The sequence below is a fragment of the Mobula birostris genome, chromosome 6 (genome assembly GCF_030028105.1).
Source record: "Mobula birostris isolate sMobBir1 chromosome 6, sMobBir1.hap1, whole genome shotgun sequence".
Lineage (NCBI taxonomy): Eukaryota > Metazoa > Chordata > Chondrichthyes > Myliobatiformes > Myliobatidae > Mobula > Mobula birostris.
Window position 1 is genome coordinate 27,862,828 of NC_092375.1, and position 22,355 is coordinate 27,885,182.

At 41.1% G+C, this 22,355-nt stretch overlaps 1 protein-coding gene across 7 annotated transcripts in view; it reads left to right on the forward strand.

Annotated features, from left to right (window-relative positions):
* Nucleotides 1-19,336: 19,336 nt before the first annotated feature.
* The window catches only part of synj1 (synaptojanin 1), a 119,051-nt gene continuing 116,032 nt past the window's right edge, over nt 19,337-22,355 (forward strand). For 4 of the 7 annotated variants that reach the window (XM_072260078.1, XM_072260084.1, XM_072260083.1 and 1 more), the window contains exons 1-2: nt 19,412-19,496; nt 20,071-20,213. In XM_072260078.1, the coding sequence (XP_072116179.1) occupies nt 20,084-20,213 (130 nt within the window). In that variant the 5' untranslated portion in view covers nt 19,412-19,496; nt 20,071-20,083. Of the gene's footprint in view, nt 19,497-19,550; nt 19,700-20,070; nt 20,214-22,355 lie in introns of those variants that run through there. The other 3 variants (XM_072260082.1, XM_072260080.1, XM_072260081.1) reach the window with 3 other exon arrangements.

Genomic DNA, 22,355 nt, shown 5'->3' on the forward strand with positions numbered 1-22,355 from the left:
GTTTGCGTGTGTGTAAATGTATGTGTGGGAGGAGTGTGTTTACCAAGTGCTCTCCATTACTCCATACTAACTTGTAAATATCATTTTAGATTCTTATTTATTATCACATGCACATTGAACACTCAGAGAAATGTGTAATTTGCGTTGACTAACAACTCTACCTAGCGATGTGCTGGGGGCAGCCTGCAGTTGTTGCCACACATTTCACCACCAATATAGCATGCCTGCAAATCTCAGTAAAACAACACATCAAGCAACAAAACAGCAAATCGAGTCCCTTTCTTTCCACCCACACACACACAGACAATGCTCCAACTCCAGAACAGACCTCCGGCTTCAGGCTTTGAGCATCAGGCTCCAATTTCCCGACTACTGATCAACCTTTGGGCTCCAATCTTTGGTTTTGATCCCTGGATTAGCCAATGACGGGACCCTGAACTCTATATCAGCATTCTTTTACCACAGCTGGACCTAAATCTAAACACCTTCCTCAACAGTAGTATTTTCAGCACAAGGACTGTAGTGTTTTAAGAAGTGCTGTCAGAAACAAAAGGTGCCAGCATTGCCAAGTGACAACCAAATCCTGTAAAATTAATAAATAAAAGAACTGAAGAAAGTCAAAATCACTCCCATAGAGATTTTGATTAACTGATAAGAGAAAGTCAAGGATAAACTTAAAGGTTAACATCTTCACTAAATATACTGAATTTATATAAATAACTCATTTGATAATACTTTTGAGTATATATGCAATTAAATAATTACCCATAACATTAAATATACCCTCAGTAGCCACTTTATTAGGTTTCATCTGTACCTCTGCTCTTTAATGCAAATTCCTAATCAGCCAATCATATGGCAGCAACTCAATGCATAAAAGCATGAAGACATGGTCAAGAGGTTCAGTTGTTGTTCAGACCAAACATCAGAATGGAGAAGAAATGTGATCTAGGTGACTTTAACTGTGGAATGATTGTTGGTGCCAGATGGGGTGGTTTGAGTATCTTAGAAACTGCTGATCTAATGGGATTTTCACATACAGCAGCCTCTTGAGCTTACAGAGAAATGTATGAAAAAGAAAAGACATCCAGTGAGTGGCAGTTCTTGCTAATGAGAGAGTTCAGAGGAGAATGGCCAGACTGGTACAAGCTGACAGGAGGGGATAGTGATTCAAGTAACCATGCATCACAACAGTGGTGTGCAGAAGAGCATCTCTAAATCCACAACACATTGAATCTTGAAATGAAGGGGCTACAGTACCTGATAAAGTGGCTACTGAGAGTAGTTTATAAATGCAAGGCTAGAATTTTCATTCATTTGCGTAGTTCAAACAGAAATGACTAAAGTGATACAAAAGATTGTGGATATTAAGTGAGTTGCATCTAAAGCCACTCGCTTTTGTACATTCTGAAATCTTTTCCATTATTCAACCTACACTTACCTAGATCAGGACCCCACTAGGAGATGAGCAATAATTACAATGAGGCACAGGTGGTAATCAGAGTTTTAAATTATGGCCTGCTGGGTTTGGGATTAGACTGGCAAATTGAAGAAAGTCCACAAATCTGGTAAATTGTACAACAATACCAGAAGAATCAGTTCCTTAAGATTGTCATAGCTAGGGGTGGTAGTGGGATTAAGCTCCCACTACCTATTAAATGCTCCCAATGGTGTGCATCCCAAATGGCCTCTGACAACCACATTAGCTCCTGGCCTCGATGTGAGGTTTAGCTATTAAACCCAACAGAACTGCTTCTACTGGCAGCTCAAATAGGAGAGGAAAACTCTGATCTCAAACCTCCGCTGCCTTAGGGACTTTGGAGCTGGAGTCTCTAAGACAGTGCTACATTGAGTTCAATGTTGGCTGGTAACTCCTGTGACACCACTGGTGCCAAACTGTATTGGTCTCTGTCGTTCTTTAGGATTCATCAATGGCATGGGGGGGGGGGAGCCCGCTAAAGGGCACAGCTTGCTCTCCATATCATACTGCCCTGGAACGCATATCACGTTGTGGAAACATATCTGTAACCCTGAAGCCATTATGAATTTGTAACTTTGGTAAAATGTAATGCAAAAAAATGGAGTCCCAAGGTGCTTTGCTGGTTTGCATGGGAAAACTTACGTAAGTCTATGTGTTTTATGGGAGGAAGCTGTTTTTTATGACAGGTGATTTGTTTTCTTCAACAGATAAACAGGATAGGATAGAGCTTCGAAAAGAACTAATACATAAATGAGATAAGTAAAAGATAATGGAGGAATGTAATGTTATCGAATGAAACAACCTAATGACTGTTCTCTTGCAAAAAATGTATAGAAGTGTTTTGGTTGATACACAAGATTGGAAACTGTTCTCCAGCATAATGTTCGGAGGTAAGTAAAATAATAGGCATCCGTTAGTCTCGTGAGACCATAAATTTGGGCCTTGGAAGGTTTCTAGGGCGCAGGCCTGGGCAAGGTTGTATGGAAGACCGGCAGTTGCCCAAGCTGCAGTCTCCCCTCTACACGCCACCGATGTTGTCCACGGGAAGGGCACTAGGGCTGATACAGCTTGGCACCAATGTCGTCACAGAGCAATGTGTGGTTAAGTGCCTTGCTCAAGGACACAACACACTGCCTCAGCTGAGGCTCAAACTAGCAACCTTCAGATCACTAGCCCACACCCCAACACAAGTAAAATAATACGCGTTCATAATGTGATCCACTCAAAATAGGTTGTGATTTGTTTTTGTATAATAGAATATCTAGCTGAATGGTACTCGATAAACGTAGACAGCTGGGATACAATGTCCATGGTTGATCCCAACCAACAGAGGGACTCAATACCAAAAGAATCATGACAAAATCTCAATTCAGTAATATTTTTTCAGGAAAACAAGTTAGTCATTTTGAAACAGTCAAGTTGTTTCAGTTGATTAGGCAGCTAAAAGTAAAGGAACCCTTAGGGGATAGTGATTATAATATGATAGAATTCACCCTGCAGTTTGAGAGGGAGATGATAAAGTCAGATATATCAGTATTACAGTGAAATTAAGGGAATTACAGAGGTATGAGAGAGGAACTGGCCAAAATTGATTAGAAAGGGATACTAGCAGGGATGACAGCATAACAGCAGTGGCTGGTGTTTCTGGGGATAATTCAGAAGGCGCAGTCCTGCTGAAGGGTCTCGGCCTGAAATGTCAACTGTACTCTTTTCCATAGATGCTGCCTGGCCTGCTGAGTTTCTCCAGCATTTTGTGTGCGTTGCTTGGGATCCCAGCATCTGCAGATTTTTTCTTGTTTGAAATTATAGGCCAGTTAGCCTGAATTTAGTAGTTGGAAAGATGTTGAAGTCCATTACTAAGGATAAGGTTTTGGAGTTCTTGGAGTCACATGATAAAATAGGCCAAATTTGGCATGGCTTCCTTAAGGGGAAACCTTGCCAAATAAATCTGTTGGAATTCTTTGAGGAAATAACAGGCAGGATAGATAAAGAAGAGCCAGTGCATGTTGTTCACTTGGATTTTCAGAAGGCCATGACAAGGTGCCGCAGATGAGGTTGCTTAACAAGATAAGGATTCCCTAAAGGTGAACATCCAGGTTGTGACGGTGGTAAGGAAGGCAAAATCTAATGTTAACATTCATTTCGAGAGGACTAGAATATAAGTGTAGCCACCCTCAGGGTCGCTCGGCTTGCTGTCGTCTAGGTAAACAGCCTCGGCCCCGCCAAACTGGATAATTCGTTTGTGTGGATGCTGTGTGAGGTACTCCACCCCGCCGAAATAACAGACAATACACCAGATGCAATTAAATGATTTACAGTTTATAGATATTACTGGAGCTATATAATTAAAAGAGAATAAAATATAAAAGGAAAATAAAAGGCGCCACACTTATCAAAGTTCAATCTCTTCGTGCACAAAAACCGTTGGAGCTCAAGGACCTTCTTCTTCACCCTGAGACCCCCCGGACCGCCTCCACTGGCCGCCTGGGACCAACAACAGTGGTCGACCAGGCGCTCCACACAAGTCCGTCTCAGTCTCCTCGCCGAACGTCCCGCTCGGGGTCCGACCCCGTTAGCGGACTCACAGCACCTCGTCCATCCTCTGTCTCACTCTCCCGCCTTCTCCCCCAAAACCCCGCGCATACAGTATCTTCAAATACACTGAAACCATAACAACTATCCCAATTGGTTAATAGCACTCTCTTATCACACTCTAAAGCGAAAACAAACTGTTAGCGCAAACTTTCTCAGTGTTTAACACAACAAAGCCGCATTCCCCAGATTAACATAACAAAGACGCCATTTTAATTAGCCTCCGCAGTAACATAAAAATCGAAACCCCCTTACATAAGAGTAAGGATAAGGCTGTATAAGGCATTGGTCAGATAGCACTTGGAGAATTGTGAGTAGTTTTGGGCCCCTTCTTCAAGAGGGTCGAGAGGGAGTTTACAAGAAATGTTCAGGGAATGAAAGGGTTAACATGTGAGAAGCATTTGATGGCTCTGGACCTGAGCTGAGAAGAATGAGAGCAATCTCATTGAAACCTATTGAATATTGAAAGGTCTGGATGGAGTGGATGTGGGGAAGATGTTTCCTATAGAAGGTAAGACTAGGACCAGAGGGCCTCTGAATTAAGGAACATCCATTTACAACAGAGATGAGGAAGAATTTCATTAGTAAAAGCGTAGTGAATCTGGAATTAATTGCCACAGGCAGTTGGAGAGGCCAAGTCATTAAGTATATTTAAAGTGGAGATTGATAGTTTCTTGACTAGTAAGCGCATCTAGGGTAGGAGAAGGCAGGAGAGTGGGATTGAGAAGGATAATAAATCAGCCATGATGAAATGGTGGTGCAGATCCAATAGGCCGAATGGGCTAGTTCTGCTCCTATGTTATGATCTCATGGTCTAAGCCTTTTTATGTTTAATACCATGCATAATCTCTGTTATTTCACGAAATGCTTTTAAATCAGAGTAACTTAAGACCGTAAGATATAGAAGCAAAATTAGGCCATTTGGCCCATTGAGTTTGCTACATCATTTCATCATGGCTAATCCAATTTTCCTCTCGGCTTAATCTCATTCATGCCCTGACCAATCAAGAATCTATCATCCTTTGCCTTAAATATACATAAAGATTTGGCCTCCACAGCTGCCTGTGGCAAAGAATTCCACAGATTTGCCACTCTCTGGCTAAAGAAACTCCTCCTCATCTCCATTCTAAGAGGATGCCCTTCTATTCTGAGGCCTTATCCACTGGTCTTAGATGCTCCTATCATAGGAAACATCCTCTCCACATCCACTCTATCAAGACCTTTCACCATTTGATAGGTTTCAATGAGGTCACCCCTCATTCTTCTGAATCCTAGTGAATACAGGTACAGAGCCATCATATGTTCTCCATATGAAAAGCCATTCAATCCTAGAATCATTTTGTGAACCTCCTCTGAACCCTCTCCAGTTTCAGCACATCCTTTCTAAGGTACTGCTCACAATACTCCCAAGTAAGGCCTAACCAGTGCTTTGTAAAGTCTCAAAATTACATCCTTGCTTTTATATTGTAGTCCCAGCTATAATCTTCTTTCAGCCATGATTCAGTGATGCCTACAACATCATACATGCCAATCTGCAACTGTGCTCCAAGTTCATCTACCTTATTCCATAGACTGCGTGCATTCAAATATAACACCTTCAGTCCTGCATTCACCCTTTTCAATTTTGTCTGCCTTTTATGTTGAAATTCATCCTGTTGCCTGCAATTTTGCCCTATAAACAGCCTCTCCTCAAAACACATTGCCTCTGTTCGTAAGCCAGCTGCCTCATCTTCAGCACTATCATCCGCCTTTCCTACAATATTTCTTGCATTGAAATATATGCAGGTCAGAACACTAGTGGCACCATGCTCAACCTTTCGATTCCTAACTTTGGGGTCTATTCAACAGCTTCTTCCACAACCCCTCCACTAACTGTTCTGGTACTCTAATTTCCATCCCCCTGCAACTCTAGTTTAAACCCCACCATGCAGCATTAACAAATCTTCCTGCTAGGATATAATCCCTCTCCGGTTCAGGTGCAAACGATCCCTACTTACAGGTCCCTCCTTCCCTGGAAGAGAGCCTAATGATCCAAAAATCTCATGCCCTCCCCTCCTACACCAACTCCTTAGCCATGTACTGAACTGCATAATCTTCTTAGTGCTGGCCTCACTAGAACATAGAATGGGTAGCAATCCTGAGATCACAACCCTGGAGGTTCTGCCCTTTAACTTAGCACCTAACTCCCTATGTAGAACCTCGTCACTTGTCGTGTCTATGTCATTGGTACCTACATGGACCATGACTTCTAGCTGTTCACCCTCCCACTTAAGAATGCTGAGGTCTCGACCTGAGATATCCCGGACCCTGGCATCTGAGAATCTCATTCTCACCCACAGAACCTCTTATTCATTCCCCTAACTAACGAGTCCCCTTTGACCACAGTGTGCCCTTTTCTTCACCCTTCCCTTCTGAGTCACAGAGGTACACTCAATGCTAGAGACCCAACCACTGTGCTTTCCTCTTTTAGGTCATCCCCCACACCCTCCAATGGTATCCAAAGTGATACACCTGCTGTTGAGGGGGATGGTCACAGGGGTACTCTGCACTGGCTCTTTAACCCCTTTCCCCTTCCTAACTGTCACCCAGTTTCCTGTGTCCTGCACCTTGGCTATAACTACCTCTCTATACGTCCTATCACCCCCTCAGCTTCCTGAATGATCCTGTGTTTATCCAGTTCCAGCTCTAACTCCTTAATGCAGATTGTTAGAAGCTGCAGCTGGATGCACTTCTCACAGTTGTAGTCATCAGGGACACTGGAGGTCTCCTTGCCTTCCCACGTCCCGCAAGAGGCGCATTCAGCTATCCTGCCTGGCATCTCCACTGCCAAGTATGAGTATATTAAGGAGTATATTAAAAGTAAAAACAAATATCCTCTAACAGGGACACACAAGAAAAGAGCATTTGTTGAATGACAGCAAACTAATCAGAAAGGAGTATTTAAAGAAAACTACCAGCTCAACTGTGCTGCTTTGGTTAAACAAAGTTAGCAAATTAGGCATCCGTTCTAAGGATAAACATATTTCTTTTTCTTTTAGAAAGATCATAGAGCAAAAAAGGCCAGAAAGCCAGAAATCAGAGGGAAACAAATGTCAATAACATTGTACTGCTTCCTGAATATGAAATAACAATTGTGGGTGATATTCCCAACATCCCTTACTGCAAGTGCATGATACTCCAGTTACATTACTCACTTCTTGCAACTCAAAAGGTCATAACTCAAATGACAAAAATAAATACAAAGTACAGTATTATTACCTTAAAATAAATAAACAAGTATTAATACCTTAGCAACGCACACAAATCGTAAACAGAAGAAATCCTGCAGATGCTGGAAGTCCAAAGGAACACACACAAAATACTGGAGGAACTCAGCAGGTCAGGCAGCGTCCATTGAAATGAATAATCAGTCAACATTTAGAGCTGAAACTCTTCTTCAATACCTTAGCTCTAATTCCTGAATCTGGATTAAGTATTGAATGCAATGGTGCAATATTCCTTTCTCAATAAAAAGTGGCAGTAAAGAGCAAACTAAATTTTAAACTTGATTCTCTGAAAATTTCCTTCATACAAATATTGGTTAAACATTGAAACTGGGTATGGCAGAAACCTCAAAGATAATGAACAGTGATGTGCAAGTGAATTTAAATGAAGCAACTTTATGAAGATGAAATTGACACTCTGAAGCTTCAATGAAGTGACATTTTCACTCGCAGTAAATGTTGCCTCTCTTCTTAAATGCTGTCTGATCTGGTCAGAATGTCCAGCATTTCCAGTTTATTTCTTGATAGTTTTGGCCAAAAAAATTAAAAAGGATTTAGAGAACTGAAAATACACAAGAGTGAATCAATCAAGAAACTAAAAAGGAAATCTAAGAAAAACGAAGTATTTCTTTACAGACAGAATCATTCTGAATCAATAAAAACACAAAGTGTTATAGAAAGACAAGATAACACTAGAAGCTAAAAATGTTGGTAAGGTTTATTTGACAATGTTCCTGGTGACACTCTGGAACACTCCAAGTCAATCTGTTCTAGATCAGAGTGGAGTACTCTGGAGGGTGGAATGAAACAAATATTTCTGAAACAACTTCTTATCTTCTCCTGGAGCCATTTCAAATATAAAAGATAGATGTACCATTCTGGGTTTGATTGCTACAGTGAGTAATTGGGGGTTTTGAGTGTCCTTAAAAACAAATTGAGTAACTTCTTATTTCCTTCAGTTTCACTGCAGCTTCCAGGACATGGTTGTAATACCATAGAAACCATAGAAAAACTACAGCACAGAAACAGGCCTTCTGGCCCTTCTTGGCTGTGCCGATCCATTTTCTGCCTAGTTCCACTGACCTGCACACGGACCATATCCCTCCATACACCTCCCATCCACGTATCTGTCCAATTTAACATTTTATTCTTAAATGTTAAAAAAAGAACCCACATTTACCACCTCGTCTGGCAGCTCATTCCACACTCCCACCACTCTCTGTGTGAAGAAGCCCCCCCTAATGTTCCCTTTAAGCTTTTCCCCCTTCACCCGTAACCCATGTCCTCTGTTTTTTTTCTCCCCTTGCCTCAGTGGAAAAAGCCTGCTTGCATTCACTCTATCTATACCCATCATAATTTTGTATACCTCTATCAAATCTCCCCTCATTCTTCTACGCTCCAGGGAATAAAGTGTTAACCCATTCAACCTTTCTCTGTAACTGAGTTTCTCAAGTCCCGGCAACATCCTTCTAAACCTTCTCTGCACTCTTTTAACCTTATTAATATCCTTCCTATAATTTGGTGACCAAAACTGAACACAATACTCGAGATTCGGCCTCACCAATGCACTATACAACCTCATCATAACATTCCAGCTCTTATACTTTGATTAATAAAGGCCAATGTACCAAAAGCTCTCTTTAAATACCCTGATTTAAGACCATGCTTTATTGTATTAATACAGTTATGCTGTTGGGTATTTTTTTTCTGCAGATTTTGTCAAAATGCAATGTTTCCTTTAATTACATTGTATAATTGGGTATTTCATTTTTTGTTGTTTAAAATAATAATTCAGTTGATCAAGTTAGGCTTGTTGAAATAGCCAATAGGATTTATCTTGTTTACGTTTTGTCCAATAAGATGTCTGAGAACATTCTAGAGGGACTGGAGTAGCCATTTTCTGGAGAGAATGTGTAGATGTTTTGGAGGAAGGAGAAAGAGGGAAAATGGAAATGGCCAACAAACATAGCAGAAGAACATGAACTCATTTGAAAGGAGAGATACCACTGTTGGAAAATCCTCATGCAGACAATGGTCTCAGAGAATGTGCAGATAACTTTTAGTTAGCTAGTTATCACACAACCTTGGAGACAGGTTGACGCTTGTCCTTGTCTATTTATTTATGCTTCACTTGGACTGTGTTTCAGGCAGAATTGTTTGGTACTATGAGTAAATGAAGTGAAGCAAATTAGCTTGATTATGCAACAATGATTTCCAATGATTATATACACACTATAGGCTAATTAATATGTGTAATGGGTCCTTTTCTTTATTGTGTTTGTTACAGTTTAAAATTGTATTGACAAAATATTTTAGTCTAATCTGCGAGTTAAATTATAGCTCCCTGGTGAACAGTAAATTTGCATGGGTGTGTCAGTATTCATACACGTATTCATACAATCCTAGTTTCACTTAAAGGGACATTCAATCTTTTATGCTTTGTGTTTACTTGGATCATATTTATCCTGGATGTGTTTATTTATTGGACATGGCCTTTTTATTGTTATTTCCATGCAACTGTTGAATTGTGTTACTGTTAGTTTGCATTCACAGTACTAGCTAACTCATTACGAGCCTATAATGAGGGGGTTACACATTTTTGCCTATACTGGACGACCGCTCCCCCCCCCCCAAAAAATGTGCCTTACTAGCTATCGCCTAGCTGTACTCACATCTGCTGTGATGAAGTGCTTTGAGAGGTTGGTTATTGCCGGAATCAACTCTTGCCTAAGCAAGGACCTGGACTCACTGCAATTTGCTTATTGCCACATTAGATCTGGAGCAGATGCAATCTCACTGGCTCTCCACTCGGCCTTGATCACCTGGACTATAGCATACATACAGCAGGCTGCTGCTTAACGGTTATAGCTCAGCAGTCAACACAATGTTACCCTCAGTTATAATCAACAAGCTCCAAAACCTGGGTGTAATTACCTTTCTCTGCAACTAGATCCTTGAATTCCTCACCGGAAGACCCGTCAGTGCCGATCAGAAATAATATTTCATTCTTGCTGACAATAAACATTGGCACATCTCAAGGATACGTGCTTAGCCCACTATTCTACTCTCTCTACAACCATGACAGTGTGACTAGGTACAGCTCAAATGCTATCTATAAATTTGCTGATGACACTACTATTCTTGACAGAATTTCAGATGGCTACAAGGAAATGTACAGGAGTGAGATAAATCAAGGTGGTGTTGAAACCACCTTGCACTCAACATCAGCAAGACAAAGGAATTGATTATGGAATCAGCAGTGGAAAGGGAGAGCAGTTTCAAATTCCTGGGTGTCAACATTTCTGGGCCTAGCATACTGATGCAATTACAAGGAAGGAACTACAGTGGCTATATTCATTAGGAGTTTTAGAAGACTTGGTATGTCACCAAAGACTCTCACAGATTTCTACAGATGTATTATGGAAAGCATTCTGATTGGTCGCATCACCGTCTGCTTCTGAGGGGCCACGGTCCAGGATTGGAAAAACCTCCAGGAAGTCATAAACTCAGAAGGCAGATTCCATCATTAAGGGCCCCCAATACCTATGTCATGCCTTCTGTTACAATCAAGGGCAGGTACAGGAGCTGAACACACACGCAGTGTTTTAGGAATGGTTTCTTCTCCTCTGCTATCAGATTTATGAATGGACAATGAACTCATGAACACCATCTCAATATGAATTTTTTTCTACCTCTTTTTGCACTATTAGAAAAATATATACAGTACAGTATGTATATAATAGGTGTGTGTGTATATACATATATATATATATATATATATATAGAGAGAGAGAGAGAGAGATAGAGATAGAGATAGATAGATAGATATTTCCAGTTGAGACCAGAATATTTGGGCCCAATTAAATGGCTGCCCCAATTGGCCAAAATTTCATGGAATCAGTTAAAAAGGTATAGAAAATTGGAAAGTTATCAATAGTACTACAGTACTATAAAACTGTGTATTGGTTCCTAATAATTATTAATGGAAGAATTCATTCAGTATACACTACCATATTCTTTTGATTGATTGTAAAAGAACAAAATCAGCATGGACGCCTGGTGTAGAAATGGACCATCTTCATACAATGCTTTCAATGACTGCATCTTCCAAATCATAACTTTTATTGTAATTTTCGAGATGATTGTTGATTCCTTCAAATTCTTTGTATTTCCTATCTTGTTGAAGTAGTGAAATCATTGGAGTCCATGAACATTACCTCACTTTTTTATTTCTGGTTTTGCACTTTTATTCTTAATTTAACTATCTTATATACAAATGTTTGTGCGGTTACTGTAATTTTTTTTTTGATATTTGTAATGTATTGCATTGTATAGCTGCCGCTAAGTTAGTAAATTTCATGATAAATGCCAGTGATAATAAACCTGACTCTGATTCTGAATTCATTTTCACTCCCAGCCATTTCTGGCATCTCCAAGCCTGAATGCTTGAAATCACAGTGAGCAAAACAGTTCTGAATTGTCTTACTGCTTATTTCCCGTGAACTATCAGTGACAAAAATCACTGATTTTTGAACACAAACACATGCAGCTGCGGCTATTTAAAAACTGTTCCCTCCGAGTATGGTGTAGTGCCTGACAGTCACGCAAGTACATGTGACTGATGTTAACTGGAAACTATTCTGCAAGTCTCCTGTCCCAATTATGCGGCATAGTGTCTGAAATAAACAAAAGGAATCCCATTATCTTGAATAGTTTTTGTCCTTTTAGAGTTGTCCTAAATAAAAGCTGCCCCAATGAACTGGAATGCACTGTATTTATTGTAATTTATAGGTTTTTAAGCAAAAATATTATATTTTGCACTGTACTGCTGCCACAAAACAACAAATTTCATGACATATGCCAGTGATATTAAACCTGATTCTGATTAATCTGTTGAATTGGATTAAATAAAATGAAATGAAATACTATTTACCACCCCACTCAACACTGACCCACACTGCACACTCCTTCAGCCATGTCCTCTCTCTCCTCTGACCCCTGCCACAATTACAAAGGAATGGTCAATAAAGGTTGCATTTTTTAGCAACATTTTATTCCCTAATAAAAACATATATAAGAACAATTTGGAATAAGTATGTTCTTCCTGGAATTGTTGTGTTTTTTTAAGTGTCCTTTGAAAGATACTGATATAGTTTCTTCCTCAAACTGTTGAGGAGATTTGGTTTGTCACCTAAAACACTCAAACTTCTACAGACGTACGGTGGAGAGCATTCTGACTGGCTGCATCACTGTCTGGTATGGGGGCTACTGCACAAGATCGAAGTAAGTTCTATGAAAGCTTCCATAGTATCCAAAACATCTTCAAGGAACAATGTTTCAGGAAGGTGGCATCCGTCATTAAGGATCCACACCACCCAGAATATCAGGATGGAGGTACAGAAGCCGGAAGGCACACACTCAGCAATTCAGGACAGCATCTTCCGATTTTTAAATGGACGTTGAACCCATGAACGCCATTTCATTACTGCCCTTTATTTCTACTTTTGCACTACTTAATTTAACATAACTACTATATATATATTTACTGTAATCCAGTTTTTTTCCTATATTTATCATGTACTGCGGCTGCAAAGTTAACAAATTTCACGACGTATGTCAGTGATATTAAACCTGATTTTGAATCTTATCTCTGCTTTCTTCCCAAAATGGTGTCATCTGGATACACATTTCTAAATGCAATGACACATTTTCCTTTTTTATCTTCCTACAAAGTGACCTAGTATTTCCTCTTTCAATTCCTTTCCTGTAAACTCTCCAAGTTTACTTCTAATTGCTTTCCCCAGAAGCAGACACAGAGTGGCAGGCTCATGGAATATGCGGAATATGTGGTGGTAGAGGCAGATACATTAGGAGTATTTATGAAACTCCTAGATAGACGCATGGATGATAGAAAATGGAGGGTACGGTATACAGAAGGAAAGGTTGGATTGATCTTAGGGTAGATTAAGAGGCCAGCACAACATTGTGGGCTGAAAGGACTGTACAGTGCTGTACTGCTCTGTGTTCTATATGGCAGTCTTTATTTTAAATAAAGCAAGATTGTTAATATTGATCTTCTTTATCCAGTCTTAATTTGCTAACATTTTTGGTGAATGTTACTGGGTTGAGAGAGAGGCAAATTTCTAGATGAAGATTTTTTGGTTTTGCAACAGCAACATTAATCAAAGAAACAGACCAGGCATTGATGATTTCAAGTCAATGGGACATTCAGCCTGTTCGTGAATTGTGAAACTCAAAGCACCATGTGGGATCAATGTGAGAATTCTTATTCTTGACCACTATTCTGCAGAGCCAATGACAAATTGCAAGCTTTTGATTTATACAGTAAATCCCACACCTAATCCCAGCCTCACCAACATAAGAATTTCAAAAGCTGATTACTGCTAAGATTTGCTGTTCAGGTGCAGCTCAATGTTAGTATTCTTGCTGTCTGCTATTTCCTACCATTTTAGCTGACAATTTAGCACAGCAGTTTAGGCAATGACATTTAAAGCTGAGGCTCTATAAGGCATTTGTCAGGCTGCACTTGGAATATGGTGTTGTTTTGGGCCCCATATCCAAGAAAGGATGTGCTGGCATTGGAGAGGCTGTAGAGGAGGTTCATGAGAATCATTCCAGAATGACAGGATGAGGAGTGTTTGATGGTTCTGGGCCTGTACTCACTGGAGTTTAGAAGAATGGGGGGAGGGCATTCTCTTTCATACCAATCGAATATTGAAAATCCTAGATAGAGTGGACGTGGTAAAGATGTTTCCTCCACTAGAGGAATCTAGGACCAGAGGACACAGCCTCAGAATGGAAGGATACCCCTTTAGAACGGAGGAGGAGGAATTTCTTCAGCCAGATGGAGGTGAATCTATGGCATTCATTTCCACAGATGGCTGTGGAGGCCAAGACATTGGGCATATCTAAAGCCGAGGTTGATAGATTCTGGATTAGAAAGGGTGTCGAACGTTACAGAAAGGCGGCAGGAGAATGGGGTTGAGGGGAATGATAAATCAGCCATGATAGAATGGATGGAGTAGACTCAATGGGCCAAATGGTATAATTATGTCTTATGGTCTGATTGACCTAACTGTAGCTTTTATAGTTCTAGAGAGCTACTTGTGCCAGTGCTTTACTGATACTGCAGGGCAGCATAGTAGCACAGCTGTAAAGCTGTTGTATCACAGTTTCAATAACCCCAGGTTCAATTCTGCTTCCTGACACTACCTGAATGGTGTTTTCATGTTCTTCCTGCAACTGTGTGGGCTTCTCCAGATGTTCTGGTCCTTCTACATGCCACAGATTTGTGTGTTTGTAGATTAAAAGGCTGATATAAAGCCAATCTAAGTGCAGGTGGGTGGTGAAATTGATGAGCATGTTGAGAGAATATGTTGCAGGGAAATCTGTGAGCAAACATAGACTCAGGGGTTTGAAATACCTCCTCCTAGTCACAAGGACACCCTCAGAGCAAATTTGCTCAATATACTAAAATTAGTAAGCAGAAAGAAAAATATATTGTTATCACTCCATCTTTACAGCTGTCACAATAAATTTTAGTATGTTTGTTCAGAAAAATGACTTGTCAGTGTAAAGGCATCTTTCACTGCACAAAGATAACATAGCACGGGATGAAAATGTAGTGAATTATATAGGATTCAACATTTGGAAACAGTTTTTCCTCCTTGGCATTCTCTTTCAAATACAACACCCGTTTGTTTGTTATCCCAAATACTACTGGCAACAAGTTCCACATTTTTAGTACTCTGCTTAAAATGCACAGAATTCCATAACTGAGTGCAACAGTGAAACAGGTTACAGAGATCACCAAGAGGGATTAACTGCCTCACACAGCAGTCAAATCAACTGTATGTAACTTCAATTAACTGTACAGCTTTCTATTCAAGCAGAAATAAATAGTTTCTTTCCCCCCCCCCACCCCAAGAGTAGATAAACTTCGGACTACTATTGGTTGAGAGCGATGATAATGCCTTGTGACAGTCAGAGCCTGGTCAATGAGCTCCTTGCTTTCAGTGACATCTTCCGCCTTACCCTCATCTCAAAACTGCTGCCGTAAATGTCAATTTCAACTGGATTATAAAACATATACATGTTAAATCTGCCTCAGTTATAGAAAGCTTTATTATGTTTATGAATGAATGGACAAAGGAACTGAAGATATTGTTGCAACACACATCAAATTTGCTGGTGAACGCAGCAGGCCAGGCAGCATCTGTAGGAAGAGGTGCAGTCGACGTTTCAGGCCGAGACCCTTCGTCAGGACTAACTGAAGGAAGAGTGAGTAAGGGATTTGAAAGTTGGAGGGGGAGGGGGAGATCCAAAATGATAGGAGAAGACAGGAGGGGGAGGGATGGAGCCAAGAGCTGGACAGGTGATTGGCAAAAGGGATAAGAGAGGATCATGGGACAGGAGGTCCGGGAAGAAAGACAAGGGGGGGGGGAACCCAGAGGATGGGCAAGAGGTATATTCAGAGGGACAGAGGGAGAAAAAGGAGAGTGAGAGAAAGAATGTGTGTATAAAAATAAGTAACAGATGGGGTACGAGGGGGAGGTGGGGCATTAGCGGAAGTTAGAGAAGTCGATGTTCATGCCATCAGGTTGGAGGCTACCCAGACGGAATATAAGGTGTTGTTCCTCCAACCTGAGTGTGGCTTCATCTTTACAGTAGAGGAGGCCGTGGATAGACATGTCAGAATGGGAATGGGATGTGGAATTAAAATGTGTGGTCACTGGGAGATCCTGCTTTCTCTGGCGGACAGAGCGTAGGTGTTCAGTAAAGCGGTCTCCCAGTCTGCGTCGGGTCTCGCCAATATATAAAAGGCCACATTGGGAGCACCGGACGCAGTATATCACCCCAACCGACTCACAGGTGAAGTGTTGCCTCACCTGGAAGGACTGTTTGGGGCCTTGAATGGTGGTAAGGGAGGAAGTGTAAGGGCATGTGTAGCACTTGTTCCGCTTACACAGATAAGTGCCAGGAGGGAGATCAGTGGGGAGGGATGGGGGGGGATGAATGGACAAGGGAGTTGCGTAGGGAGTGATCCCTGCGGAATGCGGGGGGGGGGGGGAGGGAAAGATGTGCTTAGTGGTGGGATCCCGTTGGAGGTGGCGAAAGTTACGGAGAATAATATGTTGGACCCGGAGGCTGGTGGGGTGGTAGGTGAGGACCAGGGGAACCCTATTCCTAGTGGGGTGGTGGGAGGATGGAGTGAGAGCAGATGTACGTGAAATGGGGGAGATGCGTTTAAGAGCAGAGTTGATAGTGGAGGAAGGGAAGCCCCTTTCTTTAAAAAAGGAAGACATCTCCCTCGTCCTAGAATGAAAGGCCTCATCCTGAGAGCAGATGCAGCGGAGACAGAGGAATTGCGAGAAGGGGATGGCGTTTTTGCAAATTTGCTATAACCAATGATTGACAAGAAAGTAAGTTGTGAAGAATAAAGGCAGGGAAATGGGATTTTATGTGAAAATATACCAGCAATGACAAATTGGTAGAAAAGACTCAAATGGCCTAATTCTGTTTCTATACCTAATGGTCGAATAAGGCTAATAAATAGGCAGGTGATGGACAAACAGAATGTTACTGTTTATTGTAGGAGGAATACAAAATTAAGGAGGTCATGTTTCACTTACAAACAGAGACCACAGTTGGACTGAGAATACAAGACTGGTTTCTCCATTAATGGAATGATGTAAGTACATATGGAAACAATATGGAGAATGTTTACTGGAGAAATATATGGAATGGGATTTTGTCTTTCTGGAAAAAGGTTGGACAAGCCAAACTGATGAATTATATTCATCGGAGCTGACAAAATTGAAATGTATGGAACTTTGCGACAGTCAACAATTCATTACACCTCTCAGATGCCAGTTTCTCCACTAGATTGCTTGTTGTATGTTTCTGATTGCTTTGATAAGCTGAAATTTACTTAGAAATTGTTATATTCATGAAGGCATGGAGAGTTTCATCACAGCCTGTGGCCTTGTGTTATCTATAATCTATTGTTGTACACTGAGTTATTGCTTCTAACACTTATGGATAAAACAATTATTTTGATACACACTAACAGGATGCAGTTTGCATAGCAACATACACAAAATGCTGGAGGAACTTAGCAGGCCACGCAGCATCTATGAAAAAGAATAAACAGTCAACATTCGGTTGGGTCTGAAGAAGGGTCACGGCCTGAAACATCTATGGAAGAGCACAGTTGATGCTGCCTGACCTGCTGAGCTCTTCCAGCATTTTGTGTGTGTTGTTTTGGATTTCATTCTTTCAAAATCATTTTGAGATGAGTATTTTGCTCATAATATACAGCTGCCTTGATGAGGGACGTTCAAACTGAAATGCCAATTCTCTCTTTCAACAAATGCTGCCTGACCTGTGGAGTTCTTCCAGCATTTTGTGTGTGTTGCTTTGGATTTCATTCTCTTTCAAAATCATTTTGAGATGAGTATTTTGCTCATAATATACAGCTGCCTTGATGAGGGACGTTCAAACTGAAATGCCAATTCTCTCTTTCAACAAATGCTGCCTGACCTGCTGAGTATTTTCACCATAATTTTGTTCTGATTAATTCCAACCAAAGGAGATTTGCGCATGGGGCTATCAAAGCCGTCCCATAAAACCACCAGTGCTATGGAAACACCAACAGAAGAACCAAAGACCTCATCTCTGGGAGAGGAAGGATCTTCACTTACACTTAGTGACAACTTGAAAGACTGGCCCTGGACAGAGGCCTCCGGTGAGCTACTGTCAGCAGCCTATGCCCCAGGAGGAGTGAAGTTTGTTCTCGTTACAGATTTGAATAATGGCAGCAGATTCCAAAATTATTTAGAAGCAGTGCCAAAATTAGTGGCATAAAATAAAGAAGTGTATCAAAGGAACTTTAATGTTGTACAAGTATTAATTGTTAGTGATTAACATACCAGCACCATTCAATCCAAAACAACATTAAGTTACAATTCATTTGAGGTGGTCAAATGTGTAATTGGCAAATTGTTATTATTGTCACATGTACCTGGGTACAGTGAAAAACTTCAGCAACACACACACAAAATATTGGAGGAACACAAATTCAGGAGTGTCCAAGGTGGGGGATAAATATTTAACATTTTGGGCTGATCCCTTCATCAGGACTGGAATGGATGCGGGCAGAAGCCAGAATAACAAAATTGGGGGAAGGGAAGGAGTACAAGCAGGCAAGTGATAGATGAGGGAGAAGGTAGGTGGGTGGGTGGATGAAGTAAGAGATGAGTGGAAGAGGTAAAGTGCTAAAGAAGGAATCTGATAGGACAGTGGACCATGGATGAAAGGGAAGGAGGTGCAGAACTAGACAGAGGTGATGGGCAAGTGAGAAGTGGTGAGAGGGACACCAGAATGGGGAATGGAAAAGGAGGAGGGGAGAAATTACCGGAAATGGAAGAAATCGAGATTCACGCCATCAGGTTGGAGGCTACCAAGACGGAATATGAGATGTTGCTCCTCCATCCTGAGTTTGGCCTCATCATAGCAGCAGAGGCGGCCACGCACAGACAATTCAGAATGGAAATGGGTAGCCACCGGGAGACGCACGCCGTCCGTACAGACCTTTTTTCGCTGTTTCCACAAACCTGTTGGTATTATTTCAATTACAGCAGCACATTGAGTGTCAGCGCAGAAGTTCCCACAGGGTCGTGGGATTTACCTCCAGTATCAGAGTTCAGCAGCAAGTTATCATGCCGTTTTCAATTTCCTCACTTTAAATGTGGAAAGAAAATTTTCGCGCGGAGAATTTTAAAACAACAGCTTCCAATTTTTCATCACTGGAGAAAACAATGTGCCCTGGAGCTGTGAAAGTGAAGCAGACGCCACAGGTTCGAAATGGAGACCATTGCCAAACGTCCGCTCTACTACCACCGCCATTGCCCCCCGGCGAAAGCCCCGGAAGGGGCGGGGACGTTTAGGGAGACGGAGTTGATTGACAATCGCCTGCCTCGGTTTCCAGGAAGTGACGACGGGACTGGCGGGTGACGGAGAAGAAGCGGAGGTCGCTGCGGCGTTTGAGTCGGTAGGAGGAGGTAACGCTACTGCCGCCGCCTCAGTGGGCAGTGGGTGTGGGCGCAGCTCCCATAGATTCGGTGTCAGGGTTGTTATTGGTGAGTCGGGCATTTAAATCCTGAGGGGCGGTCGAGGGAGAGGATGCAGCCCCTGCCGAGACCAGATCTCCTCCCACATTGTTACTGCCGGAAATTATTTGCTCTGCTTATCGTGTTTGCTCGGTTACTGTCCGGTGGGGGTTCTCTCTGTCGACTTGACAGGCCTCTACATTAGCAAACCGAATTAACCCCGTCCTCGGAAGGTTTTGGTCTTCGGAAGGCATTTGTTTTCTTTGATTTAGCTGATTACTTGCTGATAGTCTGTTTCCAAAATTCTTCCTATTGACTGCATGTTGACAGCTGTGATTTGCCCTTGAGAGACAACCGATTTCGGAAATGATCGATCATGTTTAAGCAATCAGTTAATATTTAATGTGTGCAACGTTTCAATGGAGGGAGATTAGGAGACGTGACTTGTTTAAATAATGCATTTGCTGTAAGGCAAATCAAATGTGCAGAATGACGGTGGAGAGCTTAGACTTGGCCTTCAAAAATTGTAATGTGGTTGTGACGATGTTTGCACATTTCTGAAGACCACTGTCCGATCTGCGATATCTCTTATCTCTATCGACAGGTTACTGGAGAAGATGGCATTTAGCAAAGGATATCGTATCTATCACAAACTGGATCCACCACAGAGTCCTTATAGTGTAATTGTAGAAACCCGAAATCGAGAAGATTGTTTGATGTTTGAATCTGGAGCTGTGGCTATTCTTTGTAAGTAATAAGTGAAACCTCTTTCGGTTTTGGGTGTTACTGTATTGTAAGTGAATATTTTCGTAGCTAGGAGCGGTGGTATTTTGATTGTTAGTGATGTTTCTTTGACAACTGAAGAGTTGTGAATTAAAAATTGAATATTGTAATGCTTCAAAGGGTTCTCTTCCTCTCTAGAAGCTAATATATATTTACGATTAATAGTTGGATTAACATTTCTTGTTTTTCATTTGATTATGAAGTTATTGTCTTTTTGGATTGTGATTTTATTGGATTTTTGCCGCTGTCAAATCGTTTGTACTTCTGGTTTTATGCAAATCGCTCTGTGTGCAAAAGGGGGGACTAACCTTGTGTGTTTTACCCTTAACCACTGACTAGTTATTTCACCTGAGACTCTAGTGGAAAAGTCCACTTGTCTCATGAATGTAATGACATAAGAAATAAAAGCAGGAGGGGGGCCATTTTAGCTTGCCCTGTTGATCGTGGTCTCGGTCCCATTTTCCAGCACTCTTCCCATATCTCTTGTTTTCTTCAGTGTTAAATAATCTGTCAGCCTGTGTTTTGAATGAACACTATGGCAATGATTAAGTTTGCAAACTGATCTTAGAATGGAATTCCAAATGCTGAGTGAATGCATATAGTCATAGTCATGCTTTATTGATCCCGGGGGAAATTGGTTTTCGTTACAGTTGCACCATAAATAATTAAATAGTAATAAAACCACAAATAGTTAAATAGTAATATGTAAATTATGCCAGGAAATAAGTCCAGGACCAGCCTATTGGCTCAGGGTGTCTGACCCTCCAAGGGAGGAGTTGTAAAGTTTGATGGCCACAGGCAGGAATGACTTCCTATGACGCTCTGTATTGCATCTCGGTGGAATGAGTGTCTGGCTGAATGTACTCCTGTGCCTAACCAGTACATTATGTACCCTAGTCTTATCTGATATTGCCCATTGTCCTTGATTCTTTAGGAAATATAAGCATTGTGGGCTTAATTTCCACCAATTATCTGTGCCTGCAAAAAAGTATCAAGATTGTTTTATGTCTGAATTCGGAACTTGATGCATGGCAAGTTATAGTTAGAAACATAATGCTGCTGTCAGCTTCAATGAACTAAATCTACAGGTGTTTTAAAATAATGGAAAGATAATGTTATTAATGTGAAGTTATACAGGAAAGCGCGTGGGAAAAAAAAGTAGGTGCGCTTTGTCAACTATGTCCCGAAGGCCGAGTGTATTTTATAATTTGTAACACGCCACACTGGCTTTCCCTAATTAGGCCATGATTTTCCAAATACTCATAACTCCTAACCCTAAGAATTCTCTCCTGTAACTTCCCTACCACTGAAATGAGACTCAAAAATTTATAGTTTCCAAGATTATCTCGGGTTTCCTTCTTGAATAATGGAACATTAGGTACTTGCCAGTCCTCCGGAATCTTGCCTGTTGTTAAAGAGGACCCAAAGATATTGGTCAAAGCACCAACAATCTCTTCTCTTGTCTCTGTCAATAAGCTTGGGGATATCCCATCAGGCCCTGGGGGACATAATCCAATTTAATGCTCTTTCGAGAGATTTAACACTACCTTCTCCTTTTCCTTGAAATGCCCTAGCATATCAATACTCTCAACACTGATCTCCCTATCCTCCATGACATTCTTTTTGGTAAATACTGATGTAAAGTGCTCATTAAGAACCTCACCCAGAACCTCTGCATCCAAACGAATGTTCCTGCCTTTATCCTTGAGTGGTCCTATCCTCTCCTTAGTTATCTTTTTCAGAATTTATTTTCTAAAGTTTCTGTTTGAATTTAAACGTTATTTGGTATTATGTGTAGTTTGAAGGGTTGTATAAAAAACACAAAACCAAGGCTTCATTTTTATGAATGCTTTTCATGTTCCTTTCAGTGTTGTCAAACACTTTAGTCAGCAAAGTACATTTCATGGATGATCTTGCTGTCCTGCGTTTCACTTTACCTTGAAACCCAAAGGGAAGTGGAGAATTTACTAGTGAGGAGAAAAGAAACAAAATCTACGCACAGAACTGATTTTACTTGTCTCATTTCCTTGGTAAGCCTCTTGAGGAACACTGCGGCTGCAGAGATCCAATGACTCATCTGGATTTCAACCTCGTTGTGAGAGGAGA